We start from the raw sequence: 26,280 nt of genomic DNA, 5'->3' as shown, positions 1-26,280 counted from the left end.
CCCTCTGTTCTAGCCAGGTTTTTTTCTTTTCAGTCTGTAAATGACTATTCACTAGTTTGTCTTTTAGTGATGCGGTCTTCCTGTACGTGATGGCTGGTGACTGTCCTAGCTTGGTTAAAAGAAGAGGGTCTTGTGTAAGAATATGCCATCTCTTCTTCATGATTTTTCTCAGTTCATCTGCCTGTGTACTGAAAGTGGTGATAAATCTGACTGGTGTGTCAGTATTATCTCTCCTGTTAGATTTTTCTGGAGGCGAGAAGAGAGCATCATTGTGACTGATAAGGTCTGCCTTTCTGGCACCTCTCTGTAGCATTTTGCTCTTTGTTCTTAAATCTAGTTATCATGCTTCGTTTGTTTTTTTTATACAATGCTTCTGTGCTACAATTTATTTTGGCTCTCAGAAACTCACTGTATGGTAAACTCCATCTGAAGTTGGGCGGGTGGCAACTAGCTGAATGGAGAATGGAATTACCTGCCGTCTTTTTTCTGTATAGGTCTGTGGTTAGCGTGCCATTCTCTATTGTCAATTTGATATCAAGGAAGTCAATGCTCTGCTGACTGTATTGCATGGTTGTTAGACCTGTCAGCCCTTTGGATGGTCCCTCCTCATCATTTTGTATTTTGTCCCACTTTTGCCTCAAACCCTATTATAATTTTTCCTTTTTGGGAACCACCAGACTTTTTAGTGTTGATGCAGGGTCAGGGAGCCATTTTCCCTACCCCTGGAACTTCTGTCTGAGGGCCTGAGACACAAAATGGTGGCCACCCATTGTCACCTGTGACATCATCAGAACCCACTGGAGATTTCTAGAACCTTCCGTAACATTCTGGAACCCTGTGACAGGGAGAGGCAGTTTAGAATGTTGGGAGGCCATCTCAGAGTGGCAGTTGGCAACTGACTGGAGAAGAGAGAGGACAGAGACAGAAGGAGGTCGGAGTAAGGCAGCAGAGGTGGAAACCAGTGCTTGGAGTGGGGTCCAGAAACCCACCCTTGATGCTAGTCTCTACTGATCAAGCCCAGCCTAGAGCCCTGTGTGGGATCAAGACCAGAAGAACCATCTTAAAGGACTGAAAAGTTGGAACAGGCCTTAAAGAAGAAGAACAGCAAGTTCCTGACCTGTTCAGCAGTGTCCTCCTGGAGTCCTGACGTCGAGAAGCCTGGAGACCTGGGGCCTGAGGTCGAGAAGCGGCACTGACAGAAAGCAGACGTCGTACCCGGAGCCGCCAGAGGTCGAGTGAGGGCGCCGAAGGAGGTCGTGGAGAGACACCGGAGGTCGAGTAAGGAGTCACCTGAGGTCGAGGTGAAGCGCGCCGGAGGTCGGGAGTGGAGATCGCACTCCGGAGTCGCCGGAGATCGAGGTGAAGCGCGCCGGAGGTCGGGAGTGGAGATCGCACTCCGGAGACGCCGGAATCTGAGGTGAAGCGCGCCGGAGGTCGGGAGTGGAGGTCGCACTCCGGAGACACCCGGAAGCGGGGAGACCGTGACCCTGTGACGCCGGAAGGCGACATCGAGCCGGAGCAGCCCAGCGACATCGAGCCGAGGCCGCCCAGCGACATCGAGCCGGAGCAGCCCAGCGACACTGAGCCGAGGCCGCCCAGCGACATCGAGCCGGAGCAGCCCAGCGACACCGAGCCGAGGCTGCCCAGCGACATCAATCCGGAACAGCCCAGCGACACCGAACCGGAGCCGCCTAGCGACATCGAGCCGGAGCCGCCTCACGACATCGACACGGCGCCGAGCGGAGCCGATCATCGTGAAAAGGGCAGTAAGTGGTAGAAAGGGCATCTGAGGCCCTGTGGAGCCCTAAAAGACCATTCTAGGGGCTAAAGGAGTGTTAGGACCAGCCAGGGAGTGCTGGGGGGTGAACTGAGACTGGTGCAGGGACCTGTGTGAGGGACTGTGTAGTTGGGAGAGCCAGAATCTAAGGTTACCCTCATTTTACCTCAGCTTAGGCCCCAGCCTTGACCAATCTAGTTGGGACATCCCCGGGCCACCCCAGTGACCACTAGCTGTACTTGGGCACAGTAAAATCAAACTACCTCAGGAAAGTGATGTGAACTGTAATTGTCATTAATTGTGTTATTTAAGTTATTGAAGGTGCTTTATTTATTGACTGTATTTATTGTCTGACTGTATTTATTCCTGCATTGTATTTATTGTCTGACAGTATTTATTAGCCATTTGTATTTATTGCACCCCTATTTATTCCTTGCTTATTTATGACCTGATCCTATTTATTGAAACCCCACTGTGGTATTATTTATTTGACCTGCCCTTTTAAAGGAGAATCTTATGGTACTGTTTTTATTTTATGAACCCTGCAACTAAGAGAAAATAAGATAAAGACAAACTACTTTCTTTCATAATTTTTACGGTGTAGTGTCGTTTTTGGAACGGATGAACGCATGGTTATTGTGAGGGTGTGACGTACGCTTAACACAGTGCCTGACCCCCAACCGCTCGAGCCAAGCTACCATTGTGCTGGAAACCTGGTGACTGCTAACCCGGTTGCCCGGTTTCCAACATAAAATTGGTGTTCAGTGGTGGGATTGAGCTGTGCTTGCGTCCACTCGACAATAACTGTGGGTAGTCCATAGGCCTACACCGGGAGTTTTCTCCAAGCGGACTTCCTAATTTTGAGTTTTGTTTTTTCCAAATTTACTTCTGGTGGTGGGAGGAGGTATTATAAAAGGTACCCCCCTGCATAGCTTCTGTAAGCAACTGTCTTCTATCCTGAGTGGGCAAAATGGAGTTTGTGTTGGAGGATGTGGAAACTTATACTGCGGCCCAACTCAGGGAGTTTTGTCAGAGAGAGGGGGTGTTTTGTCCCCAAGGTGCAAAGAAGGGTGAGCTCCAGACCAGATAAAGGGCTTGGTGGGAGGCACGACGAGAAAGTAAGGTTGAGAAGGAGGACAGGGATGGAGAGCCTGACAGCGAGGGGGCTGGTTTGTACCAACCTGAGGTGGGGGACCTAGTAGCGGGGCCCAGAACACTTTCCAGGAAGGGCAGCAGTGTTTCTAGCAACGGCTTATTAGAAGCAGAATTCGTTGACCGGAGGGAGAAAAGACAGCTCACATGGGATTTGGCGAAGCTGGAGAAAGAAAAAGAGGAACGGAGGATGGCTCACGAGTTGAGGCTCAGGGAGATAGATCTCCAGATCCTACGGGTCGGGGCACACACTGTTCCTAATGGTGGCAGCGAAGAAAGAGAAATCACCAGGGAATCCAAACCCTATTTGCCAAAAGACATAGTAGCTAGTTATAGTGCGGGTGATGATATCGCCAAGTGGCTAGCGGCCTATGAGATCTCATTAAGAGTCCATGGGGTTCCAGAGAAGTATTGGGGAGGGGGATTGTATAAATACATGCCTCCAGCTGGTAGGGATACGTTATTGGCCCTGGAGCAGGATGAGCAGACCCACTACCCCACCATGAAAGTGGCGCTCGTGAGGAAGTTTGGACTAACACCTGAGAAGTATAGACAGAAGTTCCGGGGTAGCCACAAACTGGGCACACAGAATTGGGTGGATTTCCTGGACTATGCAAAGAAGGCATTAGAGGGTTGGATACAAGGCAGTGAGGTGAGGGACTATGAGGGGTTGTTTGATTTGATGTTGAAGGAACACCTGCTCGAAAAATGTTTCCCTGAACTGCGTCAACACCTGGTGGATAGCAAGCTGACCAATCCCCGGAAGCTTGCTGAGGAGGCGGACATTTGGGCTAGTACCCGGGTGTCCACAAGGGGGACTGGAGGGGACTCTCAAAAGACCGGACAGGGCGCCCCCCAGAAGAAAGAGGGAGGGGAAAAGAAAACAGAGTTCTCTAAAGGCCCCCAAAATAGTTCCCAAGGGAAGGGAACGGGATTCATCCCTAGGGCTAACCCACCCAGAAACCCTAATCCTGGCCAGAGTCAGCAGCCAAGGGTTGTCCATTGCTACGAGTGCGGTGGTGTCGGACACTATAAGGGAGATGTGAAGTGCCCGAAAAGACCACCCCCTCCCATCGGAGGAAAGGCCCCCGGAGTAGCTAGTGTAGTGCTCGGGGAGGAGATGCCCTTAGATAAGGGAAGGGAGTGGGCGGGTGTCACTTTAGTGTCCCTGGGGGAACGGGAGATGGTTCCTAAGATCCAGGTGCCCGCAAATACCACAAAGTATGGGCAGTGGGTCACCATCAACGGCCAAAGAGGGGAGGCTCTGAGAGACACAGGAGCCAGTATGACTATGGTACGTAGCCAACTGGTGTCTCCAGAGCAGGTGATTCCCCATGTACTCCACCCTGCCGCGATGGCTGACGGCAGAATGGGTCACTATCCGGTGGCCGAGGTTCCATTTGAATGGGAAGGGGTTGCAGGTTTACTTCTAGTTGCCGTAAGCCCTGCCGTGCCAGTCGATTGTCTGCTGGGGAATGACATGGAGCATAATGCTTGGAAGGAGGTGGAATACCGGACTCATGCTGAGATGCTGGGTACACCTGACTGGGCCTGTGTCAGCACAAGGTCTGCGACTACCCGGAGAGGGAGTTCGTTTAGGCGGGAGCCTGGAACAAAGGCACCGCCGGCTGCCAATCAAGGGAAGAACCGAGGACAGGAGGAGCCTGCCTCGGCATCCGCGCCCCGTGTGACGGATAGGCCACCGGAGGTGGTGGACCAGGAGCCCGCGGAGGGGGATGTTACCAAACTGGAGAACCTACCCATCCCGGCCGAGTGGCACGTGGAGGGAGGGCCAACCAGGGAGGAATTCTGCAAGGGCCAGAGGGAGTGTCCTACCCTTGAGGGACTGAGGCGACAGGCAGAAGCCCAGGCAGCAGGGAACGTTGAGGGGAATTATAATATTTACTGGGAGGACGGCCTCCTCTACAGTGAACCCAAGGCACCCATGCACGGATCGTCACGGGCCTTGGTTGTCCCTCAACGTTACCGAGCCTTCCTTTTGGAGTTGGCTCATGAGATCCCCTTGGCAGGACACCTGGGGCAAGACAAGACCTTTGCCCGTCTTGTCCCACACTTTTATTGGCCTCAAATGAAAGTGTCGTCCGACACCTACTGCCGGACATGTGTGTCTTGTCAAGCCAGTGGGAAAACAGGGGTGAAGCTGAAAGCTCCCCTGGAACCACTTCCTGTCGTTAGCACCCCCTTTGAAAGGGTGGGCATCGACATTGTGGGTCCGTTAGATCCGCCTACTACAGCTGGTCACAGGTTTATCCTGGTTTTGGTGGATCATGCCACACGGTACCCAGAGGCTATACCTCTGAGGACCATTACTGCACCTGTTGTGGCGAGGGCCCTGATGGGAATCTTTACCCGAGTGGGTTTTCCCAAGGAAGTTGTGTCTGACAGGGGGACCAACTTCATGTCAGCATACATGCGGGCCATGTGGAAGGAGTGTGGAGTGACCTACCGGTTCACCACTCCCTACCACCCCCAGACCAATGGTCTGGTGGAGAGGTTCAATAAGACCTTGAAAGGCATGATCAGAAGTCTGCCTGAAAGCCTGCGGAGGAAATGGGACGTCCTCCTACCCTGTCTATTGTTTTCCTACAGGGAAGTGCCACAGAAGGGAGTGGGCTTCAGCCCCTTCGAGCTTTTGTATGGGCACCCTGTGCGTGGACCTCTCAGCCTGGTGAGAGACGGATGGGAAAGAACTCCCAGAAAGCTTCCCCAGGACGTGGTGAGCTACATGCTGGCCTTCCGGAGCCAAATGGCTAAGTTGTGGAAGCAAGCTTCTGACAACTTGGAAGCCAGCCAAGCAGTGATGAAGGTGTGGTATGACCACAATGCTCACCCGGTGGAGTTGGAGCCTGGCCAGAAGGTGTGGGTGATCGAACCAGGAGAGCTTAGCGCCCTCCAGGATCGCTGGTCAGGACCCTTTGAGGTGTTGGAGAAGAAGGGTAAGGCTACCTACTTGGTGGACCTGAAGACCCCTCGTCAGCCCCTACGGGTGCTGCATGCCAACCGCCTCAAACCCCACCATGAGAGGCCCGAAGTCATATTGCTGATGGTGACTGACGGAGCAGAGGACGTGGAAAGCGAGCCTCTCCCCGACTTATTTGCGTCTCAAGAGAAGGATGGGTTGGTGGAGGGAGTGATTCTCTCCCCGTCCCTAACTCCTGAACAGCAGGAGGAATGCCGCCAGGTCCTGGGGCAGTACTCCTCGTTGTTCTCCCTTGTTCCGGGTAGGACTCACCTGTGCGTCCATGACGTGGACACAGGAGACAGCCCACCTGTGAAGTCAAAGATCTACCGGATGACAGACAAGGTGAAGGCCAGCATTCACAGTGAAGTCACTAAGATGCTGGAGCTAGGAGTGATTGAACCTTCCAGCAGCCCCTGGTCCAGTCCGGTGGTACTAGTACCAAAAGCTGTACCACCGGGTGCCCAACCGGAACTGAGGTTCTGTGTGGACTACCGGGGACTGAATTCAGTAACCAAGACTGATGCTCATCCGATCCCGAGGGCGGATGAACTGATTGACTGGCTGGGAGCTGCCCAATATTTGAGTACCTTTGACCTTACATCCGGGTACTGGCAGATCTCTCTGACTGATGGAGCTAAGGAAAGGTCAGCCTTCTCCACGCCCAAGGGCCACTACCAGTTCTGCGTGATGCCCTTTGGGCTCAAGAACGCACCTGCCACGTTTCAGCGTCTGGTGAACCAGATCCTCACTGGAATGGAGAGTTTCTCTGCTGCTTATCTGGACGACATTGCCTTCTTCAGTAACAGCTGGGAGGATCACTTGCGTCACCTGCAAACTGTTCTCCAGGCCCTGAAGCAAGCTGGTTTAACGATCAAGGCCAGTAAATGCCAGATCGGGCAGGGGTCGGTAGTGTACCTTGGACACTTTATGGGTAGGGGAGCGGTGCAACCCCTCCAGGCAAAATTCGAGGCAATCATGGCCTGGGAACCCCCCAAGACTCAGACTGAGGTCCGAGCTTTTCTGGGCCTTACCGGATATTACCGCCGCTTCGTGAAGGGGTATGGGACCATTGTGGCCCCCCTCACGGAGCTTACGTCCAAGAAACAACCTCGACGGGTAGTCTGGACGGAGGCTTTCCAGCAGGCCTTTGTGAAACTGAAGTAAGCCATGTGCGAGGCCCCGGTCTTAAGGGCCCCAGATTTTTCCAAGGAGTTCATTGTGCAGACGGATGCATCGGAACATGGCATTGGGGCAGTGTTATCGCAACTCAATGAAGAGGGTCTGGATCAACCCGTGGTCTTCCTATCCCGGAGACTACTTCCCAGGGAACAGAAGTGGAGTGCAATAGAGCGTGAAGCCTTTGCAGTGGTATGGGCTCTGAAGAAGTTGCGGCCATACCTGTTTGGCTCGCACTTCCTAGTTCAGACCGACCACAGACCCCTTCGTTGGCTGATGCAGATGAAGGGGGAGAATCCTAAGTTGCTAAGGTGGTCTATCTCCCTACAGGGAATGGACTTTCAGGTGGAACATCGGCCTGGAGTGGACCACGCCAATGCAGACGGTCTCTCAAGGTATTTCCGCCTTAGTGATGAGAACTCCCAAGGGGTTGGGTAGCTCTCCCCACCTTCAGCTGGGGGGGACGCGTGTTAGACCTGTCAGCCCTTTGGGTGGTCCCTCCTCATCATTATTTCTTTTGTCCCACTTTTGCCTCAAACCCTATTATAATTTTTCCTTTTTGGGAACCACCAGACTTTTTAGTGTTGATGCAGGGTCAGGGAGCCATTTTCCCTACCCCTGGAACTTCTGTCTGAGGGCCTGAGACACAAAATGGTGGCCACCCATTGTCACCTGTGACATCATCAGAACCCACTGGAGATTTCTAGAACCTTCCGTAACATTCTGGAACCCTGTGACAGGGAGAGGCAGTTTAGAATGTTGGGAGGCCATCTCAGAGTGGCAGTTGGCAACTGACTGGAGAAGAGAGAGGACAGAGACAGAAGGAGGTCGGAGTAAGGCGGCAGAGGTGGAAACCAGTGCTTGGAGTGGGGTCCAGAAACCCACCCTTGATGCTAGTCTCTACTGACCAAGCCCAGCCTAGAGCCCTGTGTGGGGTCAAGACCAGAAGAACCATCTTAAAGGACTGAAAAGTTGGAACAGGCCTTAAAGAAGAAGAACAGCAAGTTCCTGACCTGTTCAGCAGTGTCCTCCTGGAGTCCTGACGTCGAGAAGCCTGGAGACCTGGGGCCTGAGGTCAAGAAGCAGCGCTGACAGAAAGCAGACGTCGTACCCGGAGCTGCCAGAGGTCGAGTGAGGGCGCCGACGGAGGTCGTGGAGAGACACCGGAGGTCGAGTAAGGAGTCACCTGAGGTCGAGGTGAAGCGCGCCGGAGGTCGGGAGTGGAGATCGCACTCCGGAGTCGCCGGAGATCGAGGTGAAGCGCGCCGGAGGTCGGGAGTGGAGATCGCACTCCGGAGACGCCGGAATCTGAGGTGAAGCGCGCCGGAGGTCGGGAGTGGAGGTCGCACTCCGGAGACACCCGGAAGCGGGGAGACCGTGACCCTGCGACGCCGGAAGGCGACATCGAGCCGGAGCAGCCCAGCGACATCGAGCCGAGGCCGCCCAGCGACATCGAGCCGGAGCAGCCCAGCGACACCGAGCCGAGGCCGCCCAGCGACATCGAGCCGGAGCAGCCCAGCGACACCGAGCCGAGGCCGCCCAGCGACATCGATCCGGAACAGCCCAGCGACACCGAACCGGAGCTGCCCAGCGACATCGAGCCGGAGCCGCCTCACGACATCGACACGGCGCCGAGCGGAGCCGATCATCGTGAAAAGGGCAGTAAGTGGTAGAAAGGGCATCTGAGGCCCTGTGGAGCCCTAAAAGACCATTCTAGGGGCTAAAGGAGTGTTAGGACCAGCCAGGGAGTGCTGGGGGGTGAACTGAGACTGGTGCAGGGACCTGTGTGAGGGACTGTGTAGTTGGGAGAGCCAGAACCTAAGGTTACCCTCATTTTACCTCAGCTTAGGCCCCAGCCTTGACCAATCTAGTTGGGACATACCCAGGCCACCCCAGTGACCACTAGCTGTACTTGGGCACAGTAAAACCAAACTACCTCAGGAAAGTGATGTGAACTGTAATTGTCATTAATTGTGTTATTTAAGTTATTGAAGGTGCTTTATTTATTGACTGTATTTATTGTCTGACTGTATTTATTCCTGCATTGTATTTATTGTCTGACAGTATTTATTAGCCATTTGTATGTATTGCACCCCTATTTATTCCTTGCTTATTTATGACCTGATCCTATTTATTGAAACCCCACTGTGGTATTATTTATTTGACCTGCCCTTTTAAAGGAGAATCTTATGGTACTGTATTTATTTTATGAACCCTGCAACTAAGAGAAAATAAGATAAAGACAAACTACTTTCTTTCATAATTTTTACGGTGTAGTGTCGTTTTTGGAACGGATGAACGCATGGTTATTGTGAGGGTGTGACGTACGCTTAACACGGTGCCTGACCCCCAACCGCTCGAGCCAAGCTACCATTGTGCTGGGAACCTGGTGACTGCTAACCCGGTTGCCCGGTTTCCAACAATGGTAAATTTCAGATTCAAGGTATTGCAGTTCAAATAGTTCACAAACTCAAGAAGACCACACTCATTGCCCTCCCACACAAAGAATATGTCATCAATAAATCTGAGCCATAGTCCGATGTTATTTGACCATGGCTCAGTATCTTCACTCCAGAGTACCTGCTTCTCCCACCAGCCCACCACAAGGTTGGCGTAGCTTGGGGTGAAGCAGGTACCCATGGAAATGCCTTGCAGTTGTTTATACCACCTCTCGTTGAACATGAATACATTTTCGGTCAGACAGATCTCAATCATTTGTAGGAGCATACGTGTATGTTCCAGCAATTCGATATTTCTTGCTTTTAGAAAATATTGGCATGCCTTAAGACCATCTGTGTGTTTGATGCTTGTGTACAAGCTCTCTACGTCTAAGCAGACTATCCAGTATTCGTTCTCCCAGTGGAGGTTTTGGATTTTTTGTAGGAAGTCTGTTGTATCTCTTAGGTATGAATTGAGATCTTTAACATAAGGAAACAAAAATGGTCAATGTATTCATATGCCTTCGCTAGTAGACTATTTTTTGAGGACACAATGGGGCGACCAGGGGGGTTGACAGGATCTTTATGTACCTTGGGTAACAGATAAAAAGTGGGCGTGGTTGGGGTCTCATTCAATAGGTATTTTCTTTCATCCCAGCTCAACAGTTTCCGGTCAAACCAATCATTAAGATAACCATGGTACCTAATCAGTAGTGTGTCTAGATATGATTTGTCTACCCTCTCGTAGCAAACGGGGTTGTTAAGTTGTCTCAAAGCTTCTTGTACATATTTATCCCTATCCATTACCACAATATTCCCACCTTTGTCTGATGACTTGATAACTATTGTGTTGTCTTGCTGTAGATTAGAGACTGCTTCCCAATGATCTTTATTCATTTTAGTGGGTTTGGGATTTGTACCAATAATTTTAACCAAAACCGTCTCATGAAATAGATCGATATTATCTTTCGGTGTCTGTGGTACGTCTGTGGTACATATTTGGATGGGGCTCTAAATTTGGTCAGACCAGGAGCACTTGTTTCAATTCCCAATATTTGTAAGTTAATGTCATTACTGCTGGGATCTAATGGATTTTGTGTGTTCATGACAGTGTTGTTCAAATCCTGTAAATGCTGCATGGCCAAAAGAGCTGGAATATCAGCTATGGTTAATGCTTGAGTACTATTGGAATTAAATTCCTGTAAATTAGTGCCAATGTTTGTGACATTACCCCGTAGTGTATGTAATTTAAACAATTTGATTTTCCGTACAAAATGATAGAGATCGATTCTAGTTTGAGCATAGTCTATATGGTTATCGGGACAGAAAGATAACCCCAATTTTAAGACCTGTTCTTCAAAAACTGTTATAGGTCTAATCGAAAGATTCATTACCGTCAGTTGTTGAGCGGTGTCTTCCATTATTTCTTCTTGTTGTCCTGGCTTCTTGTCCCCAAACCAGTGTTGTTTTTTCTTTGTTCTTCTGCACCGTCTTTTCTTGCTCTTATGTTGGCGCCTCTTCCTCTTCCCCCCGGTTTTCCTCTGTAGGACTGTTCGTGGTTCCTCTGTATGAGGCGCATTTCCTCGGAAAAAGACGATAATTCCCCCTGGTTAGATGCACCACTGTCGACCGATTCTTGATCAGAGCTCAAATCTGTAATTTATATATATACATACACACACATGTTATTAATCCATAATTAATATTTTATAGGGGTTCGCGACTGCCTAATAAATTAAATACCAGAGATTAAGAACCACTGCCATAGATTCTTAAAACATGGTATGTAGCCACCATCACTTTACGTGGTATACCTAGGATAGGAACATTAGTCCTCTGTCTCCTAAGAGGACACACTTGAGCTAAAGCACTTGAGCTAAAGCTCTTGAGATTTCCCCTGTATATGCATGTATATTGTACTACCATCTCTGAGCTGTCCTTACGGAATCAGTGGTCAAGAAGTATGCTTGCAATGGACAGACCACTAACCAGTATTAGCGTTTATCAAAAATACCTAATATAGCACTATCTCACATGCAGTACATGTTGTTTCTCTAAACAGTTTTGACCATGATTTAAAATGACTGACTGGTGCCACTCCTTCTTTTCTTTCTAATGCCCCTATCCTAACTCTTCATCTTCTATATGTCTCCTCTCTCAGAGTACAGCCTACTCTAAGGTGTGTGCATATTTGCCTTGATCTCTGCTATTGTATTTCTACCTGACTTTAAAAAAAATCGAATGACCCTCTCTTTACTCTCCTTCCTTTGCATGCCTTCTCTCTTAGAGTGAATTCTACCCTAAGCCACTTACGTATTTGTTTTTATCTATTTTATTGTATATCTCCAAAATTCCTCATTTCATAGACCTCAGTCTCTCCTTCTTTGAAATCATATTGCTGCAATCTAGCAAAATCCAATCTCTATCCTATCTGTGAATCCTGCCAATCATGTGCAACAACTCACATAGCACCCATTAATGATCACATCTAATCCCTAGAAATTGAATCTACCACAAAGAAACTGTGCAATCTTGGGCAGGACGTGTTTTCAGGTTACTATCAGTCCCTCCAGATGAGTGCAGCCACATAGTGGCAATCCAAACAACTTTCCTTTATGAATAACGCATTCAAAGGTAGCACTAGTAGTAGTTTATTGCACGGTTAATAAAAACCTTAACAAACAGATTTACAGAATGAAAGCATTCAGCATGCAAAGTTAAAACGTCCCATAAGAACAAGCAGGTCTAAGTTCGGCACAAAAAGATTAAGATGAACCATTGTTAAAACAGGAAAACAGGATGTGCACAGTGTTTGCTAAGAGACAATGTGCAAAAAAGCAATAGCAGCATAGACAATACCAGGCCCGTTTAAGGCTCAGAAAGAAATTAATTGAAGCCATAGTTAAAACAGACGCACAGTATTTGCAGCATATTCGGTTGCTAAAAAACAGTGAATAAGATTGCAATTGTAACATAGACAGTTACATTTAAGACACGTGGTGCTGCCATGTGCAGTGGAATTTCGAAGTGTAGCATTTGTATCGAAACATATTTGCAAGCACGGGTCAGCAGTATCAGGTTGCGCAGGTGTTGAGATTTTATAGAAAAAGTGCAATATGCCAGACAGAATAGACGGGGTGCTTAGAGTGCGACACTGGGCATCAGGTTGTTAGCAGCACAGCTAGGATTAGCCTCGTCCAGTTTCTCCCAGCTATCTGCAGAAACGTAACAGTTTTGACGTTTAATGAGGAGTTCACAGTGTTCAGACTGGCTATTACTGACCATGAGTGGGAGTGCTTACTCAGTGCTGCAATATTCTCCAGTTTGGAGAGTGTATTTTGCTGTGTTTGCTGTTAGTGTTTTTAAAGAGCTGATGGGAGAGATGCTTGCCCCAGACCTTGGTGAGTTACAATTCTTTTACTTTGTCTTCAGGAAGATAGCACTAAGAAACAGGGACATGTAGTTTCAATTCTTTTTTTTTAAATCCTCAGTCAAATGCATAAAATATGTAACAACACAGAATGCAAAAATAAAAGTAGTTAGGCATGTAATGGTCAGCAAAAACAAGATAAATGTTTCTAACATTGTAAGCAAGTTTCTGATATGCTAAACCCCCAATAGGCTAAAGCTATTTCTAAGTGCTATGCTAAACACTAGTATAAGCATTAACCCCTTCGGTGCTCATGACGGAATGGTTCCGTCATGACCCACGGTTGAGCTGTGCTCATGACGGAACCATTCCGTCATGACCACGCCCGCGCAAGATTCCGTCAGCACAGCGGCGGAATCTGCGCAGCATCGAAGGGGTTAAATAGCAAACCTGCCTTTTGCATTTTAGATTTTCCTAGTATGGATTTCACAGCATGGGTGGATTGCACAGTATGGGTGGATTGCACAGCATGGATGGTTTGCACAGCATGGGTGGACTGCACAGCATGGATGGATTGCACAGCATAGATGGGTTGCACAGCATGGATGGATTGCACAGCATGGATGGATTGCACAGCGTGGATGGTTTGCAGGGCATGGGTGGACTGCACAGCATGGATGGATTGCACAGCATGGATGGATTGCACAGCATGGGTGGACTGCAAATCATACCTTTCTATAGCTGGCTTCTGCTATTCCTTATCAGAGCTCTGCCGAGGAAGAACATGTGCTCTCAGTAAAGAGCACCTTCTGCACGGCTCCTGGAATCCACTCTCCGATTGAGAGTGGTCGGCTCGGTAATCTGGCGATAATACTGGCGCGTGACCTTTTCTAATCAATGGCCTAATCATGTGGTTTATAAACCGCTGATTTTGTCTCAAATTTACAAAACAAAGTGGTGTGGAGAAATTAAGCCTAAGGTAATACTAAACTAACATGGCACAAAATACGTCAGCTCAAGCCACAATTTGACATGAAGTCTTAGTCTTTGTAAACAATAAATGCACACTTTAAGTGGCCATCTTGTAAAGGCTGTGCCCATTAATAAACAACAAACATGTAAGCCTAGAGTGATCACTCATGATCATATCAGCATTTTTACTTGTGCTCCAGGACCATCACACTTTCTAATAGAGATAAAGGAAAGCTGACAGCAGGCATGGAACAAAAGCAGACTAAATGAGAACTGTCACAGTTTTCACAACAATTTTGTGGCAGGGGAAGAAGCATGACTCCAAAAACCATATCCTGAAAATGCTTTTGAAAGGAAGTGATCAGACCAATAGACAATGAGATAAATACAGTGTCCATCCTGATGCAGGGTATATGGTGAGCACTTGACTAACCAGGCACACTCAGAATTCAATGTTTGATGCAAACATTTGATAACTAACAGTAACAATAACACAAGAGCACCTGACAATCTTCCCTGGCACCTTCAAAGCTGGCTAAGAGCAAAACATTACATTAGAGGTGCAAACATCAATGATGGGAATACACAGATCAGAAAATAAGGTCAGGAATGAAGTGTTACCTCTGGGAAGAACTTTTGAGAACAAATAGGGACTACTGTATTCAAGAACCTAATAGCAGAGGTGAAATAATATGCTGTACCAATGTGACAACCTCAAAAATCACATATGAAGAGGCAATCTGAGAGTGAGCCGGCTCTAGGGCGGTGCGACCGGTGCCACCGCACTGAGTGCTTGCTTTGAGGGGGCGCCGTGTTATTGGTATTATATGGTTTAAAAAACACCTGCTGCTGTGTTGCTGGCCTCCAGCAATTTTCATACAACAATAAAAATGTCAAAAGAACCCCAGTGATTAATGTTCTTCCTGGACAGAGAAGGAGTTTTGTCTAGTAGAAGTTTTAACTCATTTTATGGTAGCACAGAAGGTTAATATGCCTGCTGCAAAGAATGTGTACCATGTAGATCACAAAGTGCATATAATGTAATAGGTCAGTGCTTTTGTCAGAGAGATCCTTTTGTTACTTGCAAGGTAGATGTTGAAATCCTAACATGGAACAGTGAGCTAATAACTGTCATCAAAGAGTTGCATGCAAACTGCAAGGTATAAATTAGAGCATTATGATTATTTTCCGCCGTCTTTCATTATTCTAATGTTTTCAAAAATTGCTCATTTCGGTAAAAAAAACCAAAAATCTTATTATTAAATGTAACCACCAACCATGGGGTTATTTTTTAAATTCGGAGTCTGTGCTTCTCCAGACCAAATACTCTTAAACTATACTGTCTAACTGTATGGATGACATGTGACTCACCTTGTAGTCTTCTGGCTTATGTAACATTTCCTATACACTTATTTACACACATAGTATTAATTGTCTCCATGCAATGTGTGTGATGTAGAGTGCTCTGACACCATACACTTCTATAAGTGGCACTATAAAGCTTATTAAATGCAGCTGCAAAAGAGTGGTTATGGAGACTTGAGGGGGCACTGGTAAAGGGTGGTAGTGAGGGAGTCCATGGGGGGTGCCAACAAACATTGTCGCACAGGGCGCCACTAGCGCTAAAGCCGGCCCTGAGTGAAGGGGCTAGTTGAGGGAACAAAAATCATGGGTAAATGTGACTTAATCCTCCTGCTTTTTCTTCAGAAGTTACCTAACCTGCAGAACCAGGGAACAACCAGGAAATTACAATGGAACGAGTGTCTAAGTTTGTCCAACTGTTGGGAGAAGAGGTCTGTTAAAAAGGCATGATCACAGAGTTCCATTTGTACACAGTGAAATAAAAAAAAATCCAAATTACCAGAAAACCAAATACTTTGTTGTTCCAGAGACAATCTTACTCTTTATTCCAAGATGTACCGGCAACCTTTCTCTAGAAGGGTTTTCAAATCCATCCTATTCCTCCAAAGCTGAGACAGAATACATCGAAATACAAATGGATATTCCTATTCAGTCCTTAACTCATCTAGGAGAATACCACATATGGTGTCATTTAAATGGAAGATTGTACCCAGATTGTGGTCTTATTACATGATAATGAGCAAAGAGAAAATCTGGAAACACAGAGAGGGTCAAAACAAAGCTGGTAGTCATAGCCAAAGTTCATGGAGAAAAGAAGATTAAATCAGAAAACAGAGGCAAGGAAGATGTGAGGAAGAAGGAAATCTCTTAGCCAGGAATACCATAAAATATAAAGGTCAATCACCAATGAATACGCTTTGATCAAATCCATCTGTGGGTGGGAGCACTTGATGATTTAAGACAGGGTCTTCCAACATTGGTACATATTTTCAAAATATTTGCAGGAAATAAATAGACTTATAATCAGTTTGAATGAGATTCAGTAGCATAGTCTGTGGTTATCTTGTAGAGATGTCATGGATCCAGCACTACTGAATTTATGTTGTTAATCAGTTACATTTAAATTTTTGTTTAACTCCAGACTACTGGGGCTGCTTTATGTGCCTCAAAATGGTGGTAAGCTGACTTTCATAGACCTGTGGTGTTTTTTGAGAAGCTTGTGCAAGTATCAGATTGGAACAATTGGATGCAGTGTATCAGCATTTGAAAAGTTATATATGTGTTCATGAAAAAACACATTTGAGATATGCTGCACATTTGTAGACTATTTTCAGAAGAAAATTAAGGCCAACATGTGTTCTGTAAGATTTAGTTTGATGGGCTACTAAGAAATATTCCATTGTCGATGCCCCTAGTTGTGTATTTTTTATTGTCTACGTTGGACTATGCGGAAGAAGACTCAAGGCTCCACACAGAAAAGAAATCAAACTGGGGTGGACCTGTGTTCTGAGCCTCTTGTGTTATGGTATAGATACCTTGAAGCAACAGGGGGCGAAGCGAATATTCTCAAATTTCTTTGATTGAATGCATTATTCTAAAACAACATTGTGAAAAATAGATATGATATTTTAGATATATTATTTTAGGAACATGTATTGTCAAAATAACATTAGTAAAAGTATTAACTAACAAGGGAGAACTAGTTCAGTGCAGATATATTTTAATTTACCTATCATACATGTATCTAAAATATCTCACATTCGTTTAGAACGGGAAAAAATGTTATCTGGCGTAGATCCGGAGGTTTGAGAGCAGTACTATGCGGCAATGGGCGCTCACCACGGGTGATTTGGGTAATTCCACAGGGCCTGTGGATTTCATGCTATGCAGAGAGAAACCAGATATTGGTAGGAGAAAATTCAATCTGCCATCTCCTGATGTGTCCCTGTAACACAGTCACGGTTAAATGTGGATGCGTATAAAGGAGAGTGCTTGGGGTTGTAACGCGACTGGGAGGACACTGTTACTATCTGTCATTGATTTTCATTCCAGAATGTTGCTGAATATTAACAGGGATGTAAAATAGTCAATGCTGCTTTAAATTTCAATGAATCAACATCGAAAATATAAATAACAATAATATAAAGGCCATGATGTTTGCGCAATCTTTGCAAGACTCGCAAAATATTTATAACTGAGGAATTTAAAATATGTTTCATCATAAATTTCTTGAAAGTATATTTTTATTGATAAAGAATGAATTCCAAGAGATGTAACTGTCTTCTTCTGTTCACCCATCCTCATTTCCATCAGACGTCATCTGTAGGATCCAAAGGGGACTTCATCCTCGTCAGTGACCACGTGATCGAGGTTCTCACCAGACTGCACCAGACAGTGCTGGAGGTCACCAAGCAGAAGCTGAACATTCAAATATCCGACGAGTAAGGCGGCATGCTCTTTGAATCCCAAGTATAGGAGTGACAGTGGCAGAGATAGAGTTCAAAATGGTGGACTCCGTAGTAGAGCGAGACTGTTTATTTAACGGAAAGAAGGATGTGTGGGCAGGGGGATATGATGAAGGAGTGGTACTAGGATACTGATTGGAGGGGACAAAAGTGATATCACATTTGGGTGTGCATTTTCTTTCCGTATTAGCCTCTGAGGGTGGCTTAAAACATTGGCTGTTTAGTAAATGACCAAATTTTAGGGCATTATTCAGAAAAATACACATCTTTAGCGATCTCCGAAAGTGTCGAAGGACCAGTAAAGTGTTGTGGACAGACATACCAGGTCACAAAGACCAGACTTTATAGGGTGGATATTTTCCAAGGTTTTTACCTCTACCAGAGTTTCCACTCACTGTCCTCGAGTGTCTGGATGAATTCCAGAGAGCAAAGAGATACTACTTAAGGACTCTATGGTTTCAGTCCCTGAGCCTTATTTTAACAACCAATGTAAAATGGTACCATAGTCTGAAGTGTTCAATTGGAATGATTTCAGCCTAAGGCTCTCAGGATGTATAAGCTTAGAAAATAAAAGCCCTACACTGAGACATGGTTCACTTGTGGCAGGCTGTCAAAAGTCCTTAATTTGTATTAAAAAAAAATTAATGCTGGTACCCACCACCTGCATCCATACACCAAATTAAGCACTAGGAAAGCTTTCCTCACTCCCATCATGTGACATGCCACAACCAGGGGCATCCAAAATGGGTTTGCTTTTGTAATTAATCCTCTTCACCAAACTTTAAGGGCGAATATCAGAGGACATCCAGTCCAGCATTTTCAGAATCTCCTTTTTGATGTTTTCATTATTTACCATGTATACATTCTCACCTACTTATGAACATGAGGTTACTGCTGCCTTTGAGGCTGCCTAAACTTCTTGCGGTTTACCTCCATATGCCGCCAGGCAATACTTTATGCCTCCAGCCATTGAGCTGGTCAGCTGTTCTTGCTGAAGCAGTGGTCTAGCGTTAGCCTTTCGGGGACAGATTGTTTGCCTGTTTCTAATGCTCACCAAAAGTACCTATTATAGCACTGTCTCGCATGCTAATAAGTTAGTTTCATTTTACAGTTGTTCCTTTCTCAGACTGTAAGCAACCTCAAAAAAAGCCTCCTCTGTATTAACTGGAAAATGTACCTTGCCTTAAAGCCTCTAGTTCTTGCCTGTCCTTTTGTTTCAAATGACCCTCTACTTCCTTTCCATCCTCTGCATGCCTTCTCACTTGCCCACACTAACTCTAATACCGTAGCTCTCAGCGGTCGGGCGCTCGACTGTAGTTCATACAAGCTGCATAATAATTCCCTTATACTGTGCGACAGTCGAATACTTACATGAGACAAAATTGCTGGGGGTCCTGGCCATAGCTCAGTAGTGTACTAGTACACAGCAGTAAACCACCCATCATCAACCGAAATGGGATAACTGAAATGACCTTCCACATGCCTCTGGTCCTCAGAGGACTGTAATTTAGTCCACCACTGCAGATCCCAACAAGGTATATACTATGTATGCTTTTTGACTCACAATGACAATAGGATAATATTATCAAAGTCCATCCCAGCAGATCCCTCCACCATTTCTCCCTCCAGCCTATGCCTGCTCAGGACCATAAACTTTACAACCAGATACCTCAGAATGGGCAACCTAGTGAAGTAACCCGCTAAGTGGGCTATGATCATAAGAAATACCATAAAGGAATGAGCAGGCTGCTAAAGCTCCCAACCTACTGAAAATCATAAACTTCACACCACTATCTCGCACCTCTTAATTCATCACACTGCTAAGAGGTGAGCCCTATAACACGATAATCACACCTCTGGGGTGTGCACGAAATGGAAACACGTCCCACAGAGAATTAAAACAAAGGCAATATTCTTCCAAACACACACTCTACAAGGTGTAGGGTGCTGCCCATGCAGGCAAGCACCTTAGTCCCCCAAACTAGGGGTAGTAAGTGATATATAAATGCTGTAATATAATACAATAAAATACAATACATGTCACATGGCCACCCTATAGTTTAACGTGCCAGTATTTGCTATAATTGGTTTTGTTGAATTCTGTTGGTCTGGGTGTTAAGAGTTTGAAACACAGGAATCTGTTCCAGAGCATATATAAGCTTTTAAAGTAGAAGAATGTGTGTGACTTACAACCACAGAGCTTGGAAAGAAAGAGACCGCCCTTGCGTCTTAATATTTAAGCAGTTTCTGCTTTTGACAAACCTCTATTTAGCAGCACTCTCTCTCCTTAAGCATGTACTGTTAGAAAAATTGCTGAGAGGGCTGCAGTATCCCTGAAAGTGTCTAGGTTTGCCAAACTATATCTCTCAAAGAAGCATTTCATAGGTGGAAAAACTGAAAATGGTGAAACAGACATGTACCCATTCCACTGAATGCATGACTGCATGTAAAACTATTACCCTGGCCTTTATTTTGACTCTAGCTCCATGCTAACCTAGCTTGAGCACAGAGACCTAGGCCTGTACCTGACATTGCAAGGTCCAGGGCCTGTCCTGTGACCTGGATCGGTGCACCAAGCATGCCTTTCGTACTATCCAGTGCATTACAGTCCCTACCCTGTTTACATCACTTAAAGCAGGGTGGCAGGGTACCATGTTTTGTGAATTTGTTGTGTGACCAGACCTTTTGTTGGGGCGAGCAGGGTCTACTGACTGCTCTCTTGTAAAGTTTTGCCGCTATGTGAGGCTCAGAACCTAGCTCTGACATCACATTTGGATTATGAGTGAGTGTGATTGTGCTGTGCATGTGTAGCACATGTATTATGGTAGGATTGTATGTTGTTTGCGTCTGAGTATCGGGCCAGTAGGATCCATTTCGGATGCTCCTGGTTTGGCATGGCACTTGATGGATTATGATGATATGTACCCAAGATACTGGGAGTGGGTTGCCTGCATTCCAGTGGTGGTGGGTGGAGGCCCAAACACTGCAATGAGGAGCATGGAGGCAGGGGTCCTTGAGGTACGTGTTATCAAACAACTGCTGATTAGTTCTTCCTGTGCTCTGCCATTTTGTAGATGGGTGGAGGTGGTCCGGCAGTTTGGTCAAGGCAAGGACGCTTCAAGGCAGGGCCAACCGTCTTGTCTGTCTTTGACTACAACTTCAGAAAAAATGATTATAGTTCAATGCAAATTTCTTACATTTGATTGTGTTCTTGTTTAAGATATTCCTGCTTGAAGTCAGGATCTTTCCCACCTGCTGTCAGAGCCATCACGTTTTTACAAATTGCTGTAGGGGCAGCAAGAATATGTTTGAAAGGATACCAACCCAAACCAGTCATGAAAGCTTGAAAATGAGCCCACATCCCATGTCTGGAAAATCTGTTTGAAAGTCATTGGTTGATAAAGGACTGCTGATTAGTTCTTCCTGAGCACTATCGTTTGGTGGATGGTAGAGGTGAAAGGTGGGATTGTTGTCTGTTGTGTAGTATGAGGAAGTTTGTAGACAGAGCTTTCTTTTTTCTGTCTCTGCTGCTTTTGGAAGGATGGCAGCCAGATGCAAAGAACTGGCACTTCATTGTGCTCAAGATTTGGGTACTCATGCTTGGAACCAGCCCTTTTTCTACCTGTTGTGAGAAATATCATTTTGCAACCAGTTTCTCGGGCGCAGCCTAGAAACGACATTTGAAAGAGAACCAACCCAAACCACTTCTGATATCTTAGACAATGGATCCACATCCCCCTCTGGAAAATGTATATAAAAGTGGGATCCAAACCACCCCACTTTGTTCCAGTCCCAAATCCTGAAAGAGCTTCTGTGGACCAGGCCCGGTGTCTCTCTGGCTGGCAGCCACCCAGAGGTGAGGATACATCACCTGAGGATCTGTCTAAATAGCCCGCATCCTGTCTTCCTGCCTGTTGAGAGAGAGAAGGAATGTGCCTAGCCCTGCAGTAGGAGAGATTGATCATGAGGAAACCTGATGAATAAAGAGAGCAAGCCATGAGTGGCCCGCGTTGCAAAGGGGTTCCCCCAGTCACTCTGCACAGTTTACTAGTGAACTGTATCACAACTGCACCAGAGCAAAGATTTATTTTTCATCTGGCTGCCTGACGTAGACTTGCGATACAAGTATTCCTGCTGCTGATAGGGAAAACAAAAGCTGCATTGCACCAAAGCCAGAAGCAAGAATCACCTGAAGGCTGCAACTGTTAACTGCTAAGTTCGACCACAGGTATTCAGCCAGCCTCAGATTGGAAGATTGGTGTGACAGTGAAGACCTGACTAGCGAGTACTGTCCATGAACGATGGTCCAAACAAAGCTGCAACTGTGGCCCCAGTGAAGAAAGGACCAGGGCTGTAAGAGTGGGAGTGTGTCCCATGCCTGACGTAAACCCCGAATGCAATGCGATCAAGTGCAGATTGATGTGGGGCTTAGCCTGCATTTAGGAACAGAGACTGACACATGCAGGGAAGACTGCCGTTCCACTTTAGACTTTTCAAACTAACTCTTGAAAAAGACATTGAACTGAGTTGCTCTGCTAACGAGTGAGAGTGGTTTGAATTATCTGGAGCTGTGCCTCAACCTTGCCAACTCCATGCAGCTTTGGGAATTGTAGAGACAGAACCTCAAACATAGTCTGAAGGAGAGGGGCGCAACTGTGTCTGTTGGTTGGCTGCTAAATTCTGAGCTGTTGCGCCATACTACCTCCCGGAACAAATTGGACTGCTCGCCCTCTCTACCCAGAGAGTTGTGAGAATAAGTTTGTATTTGGGTCAGTTTCCAGAGCTATAGTATGACAAGACTGTAAGATATCAGTGACAAACAATCTCCACCACCACGGTTGGGGCCCAGTAGCCCATGTCTGCCCTGTGGCCCCCCTGGGTCTGAAAAGGACAATAGTGGATCAAGAATACCCTGGTGATTTCCACACAGTGGGGAAAAAGGTGACTTCTCAAATGGTCATATTAGAGTGGGATTGGAGTAAAAGGACTGTCCCGTCGGGAGAGGGTGATCCAGTAGCGGACGGTGGTGGGAGTGCTACAGGGCGGTGAGGCGGGGCAGGGGAGGAGCAGGGTAGGGGGTAGTAAACTACGGCATACGGCCGAACAGATGTAAGTAAACAAATAAATAAATAAAACAAATTTCATTGCGCGCGCTGCATTGCCAAATGTGATGCAGCACGCGCAACTATATTCGTTTTATTTATTTATTTATTGACTTACCTACGTTTGGGCCGTATTCCGTGGTTTACTACCCCACACCCAGCTACACCCCCGCCCTGCCCCACCGCCCCACAGCTCTCCCTCCACCGGCCGCTACTGGGGTGATCCCAAGACAAGGTGGAGGATGAGTGTGACTTGTAGTGAAAGAGCTGGCAGGATCAGTTCTAGGAGGAAGGCATGCAAGGTGGCTTGCTGGTTGCCCACAAGCAGAGATGTGCTACACTGTTCATCTGATGCCCAGTAGCATAGACGCCACGATGCCAAATGAATCAAAAATCCTTTGGGGTTCCTGTGGGTGGTGATGAGGGGAGAGGCGTTAAATCTGTGGAGAACTGTCACACTGCAGAAAAGCCAGAGCTGATGCCAGCTAATTTGTGTGGAAGATTTGGCCCTGTTCCAGTTCCATCTGCAGACTCCTCAGGTGTTGGCCAAGGGCTGGATGCACACAGGGCAAGGCGAGGAACTTTCGTATTGAGTTAGAAACAGAGGAGTGACAGAAATTGCGAGAGAAAGAGGGGGAGTGATAGAGGAGAGTGAGACAGGGAGAAAGAAGAGTGTGAGTAGACATTTAGAGACGTGTTTTGCTGAGTGAGCTGCAAAACTTGAGTGGTTTCGCTTTCAAAACTTAATAAGTAAATAACCTAAAATGCATTAATTTCATGAATATTGCATGCAAATAGAAGTATCACTTCACAAACGGTAAAATATAAAGTTTGCTGTTCCTCCTCAAGTTTTGTTGTTTCTCTCTCTCTCCATGGCCGACTGTCTCCAGGTTCTCAGTGAAGTTCAAGCAAGACCAGGTAGCGGTGAAGATCACAGCCTCTGGCCAGCAAAATGGCGGCCTCCCTGTCTGCAAGCGCAAGGGTAGCAGCAAGATGGATGTCCTCATACAGTGAATGCCACGTGGGGATCACAGGATGCGCGTGTCAAGGGGGGAGCCTCTCTCCAAGCAGCGTCTCAACGCCTGCCTCACAAAACCTCAACATGGCCACGTGCCTTGCGGCTGTCGCTGGGCCGCCTGGATGTTTAAGATGTCCTACAGCCCCACCTGGCCCAGGCCAGTTCCGGGACAGGTTGCGCGTCTCAAAACCCACACTCCATCACAGCTAGAACTTTGTCACTCAAAACTGAGAACATGCTCAAAATTCTGGAATTGACCGGTGGTCCAGGACGTGATTGCTGGTCCACCCTCCCTGTTCCCTCTGATTCTCTCCTAAAAACGAACACCTTTTTTAAGTAAATCATAAGTTGTATTCGCAACAGAGCTCTTTGTGGCTTATGCCAGCACAGGAAGGAAGCTTAGCATGCCAACGGTTCTGAACACAAGATCAGTATTTCCATCCACGTGGATATTATAATCTTTTTTAAGTGAGCGTCCATGTTCGTTAACAACTCTATGCACAATTGCACTCTTGGCCTAAGTCACACAATGTTTCTGAGTCGTCAGACTCCTTCTTCTGTCATGTTCACTTGCTCAAATATGTCACTCATTTTTCTATCCCCTCTCAAGCTCACCCTTTGTGACACATTAACTCAACTGCTCTCTTTCTGTCCCCCCCTGTTCTCTGGATGACTGAATAATATGTTCCACTCACTGACTTCCTCAAGACTCACTAGGCGCTCTTGCTTACTCATGTTGAATCACTGTCCAAACCCTTCAGTCACCCTGCTGTGGTGTGTATCTATTCCTGGCTCATAATCTATGCTTTAACCCCACCTCTTCTTCCCCTGAATGGCATCCCGGTTAAATCACCCATGCTACTGGAAAGGCTTCCTTGTATAGACCTCCCCCCGCTCAGGAAAGTCTAACTGGTTTATCACCTTACTGAGGGAGGAAAGTCCCTGGTAAGTAACTCTCGTCTCCTGAGTAGTTCTTTTTGGTATTTCCATCTCCGTCTACAAGAGATACCAGGAGGTGCCTGGTTGCTTGAATACACCCTCTGAACTGTGTCAGGCTCCCTGGCACTTCTCCCACCCCTCCTCTGGAGGGCCTCACCGGTACTCCCTCATCACTGCTTGGGAGAACCTTTCTGATACTTGTCCCAGTGCTGTGTAAGAGGACTGCATTGTCATTCCCTCCACTTCTGCTCAGGAAGGGGCAGTGGTTAATTTGTAAAAAAATAAGTGCTGGGGAGCTTGCACCAGCCCATTTCTCCTGTTAGCACCGTCTAAAACAGAACCAACTACTAACCAATAAGCGGGAGAGGATGTGGAGTAATAGCCAGAGCTGCCGAACTCCAAACTGGGGAACCAGGTTGGAGTCTCGTCGTTGGCTGTACATCCCCAGTCACTCAATCTCCTGTGCCTACCAAAAATGACTGTGTTCTTAACTGGTGCTCATGAAACTATAGCGCCAGAGTTGATGATTAGTGCCGGTGCTGAGCACCGGAAACCACCTGCTCAAATTAAGCACTAGGAAGGGGTCTCTGGTGTATGCCACCGCTGCTTAGGACAGTGTCCACTACATATCCTCTACCATTCCCCACAATGTCCACCCTGGTAAATTATTCCACTGTCTCAGGAAGGGTTAAGTCACTCTTTATCCATTGTCCTTGCTAAGGATGATATCCCTCGGTATATCCCTCACAATGCTCGGGAGGGGGCTGTCCTTCTGTATGCCACACCTATTCAGGATGATCATATTGTAGCGTGCTGCTCCATGGGCATGTCCCTTTTGTATTCATTCCTCTTCTTTGCTTAGAAGAAGGTGTGTCTGGCACATATCCTTGCCCTCTTCCTGATGGCCTCTCTTGTTTATCCCCCCCAAGTTGGGAGAGAATCGTTGTAAACCTATATCCAGATTACAGCTGAATGATAGCCCTTCGCGCCACTTCCTGCCAACACATATGGCTCAAGATTTCATGATGGGGTTGGGAAGGATTATTCTACATCCTGCCAAAAAATGCCTGCGGTGGCTCCAGTCTGTAGTAATGATGTTCGTAACATCGGTGGAGACTGTGTCATCGCCCAGGAACGCCTCCAGTGCCCAGTCTGGTGCTCTAAGCGGAACCAAAACAAGATATGCTTCTATGTGTGTTCGTTTTGCCTACAAACGTTTGTATTTCTTACTGGATGTGGGCTCATGAGGACAATTAAAAAAAAAAATGCATATGATCAACGTTTCCTTTTTCATTATGAATTCCTTTTGATTCCTGTTTGAATTTAGCCTTTGCCTGTGATCTGTTGCAAAAACACACAGAGTTAGAAACACACTTCTGATGGGAATCGATATTTGCAAAGTTACGTTGAAGGATATTAACTGTTGTGATCAGAATAACAGGCCAAACTTCATTCTCAAGATTTGTAAATGCGGAAGCCGTATTACTAATGATTTACTTCAATCAATCAGTCTAATTAGTATTTGT

General features: G+C 46.7%; 1 protein-coding gene across 1 annotated transcript in view; it reads left to right on the top strand.

The window, feature by feature from the left end:
• Window positions 1-26,029, top strand: part of MYO1A (myosin IA) — a 357,566-nt gene extending 331,537 nt beyond the window's left edge. The window contains exons 28-29 of the mRNA XM_085600969.1: window positions 17,544-17,671; window positions 23,688-26,029. Of these exons, the coding sequence (XP_085457095.1) occupies window positions 17,544-17,671; window positions 23,688-23,811 (252 nt within the window). The 3' untranslated portion in view covers window positions 23,812-26,029. The remainder of the gene's footprint in view (window positions 1-17,543; window positions 17,672-23,687) is intronic.
• Window positions 26,030-26,280: the final 251 nt, after the last annotated feature.

This window comes from Triturus cristatus, chromosome 4_2 (assembly GCF_964204655.1).
Source record: "Triturus cristatus chromosome 4_2, aTriCri1.1, whole genome shotgun sequence".
Classification (NCBI taxonomy): Eukaryota; Metazoa; Chordata; class Amphibia; order Caudata; family Salamandridae; genus Triturus; species Triturus cristatus.
Note: the sequence above shows the minus strand (reverse complement) of the source record. Positions and strands in the feature narration are given on the sequence as shown.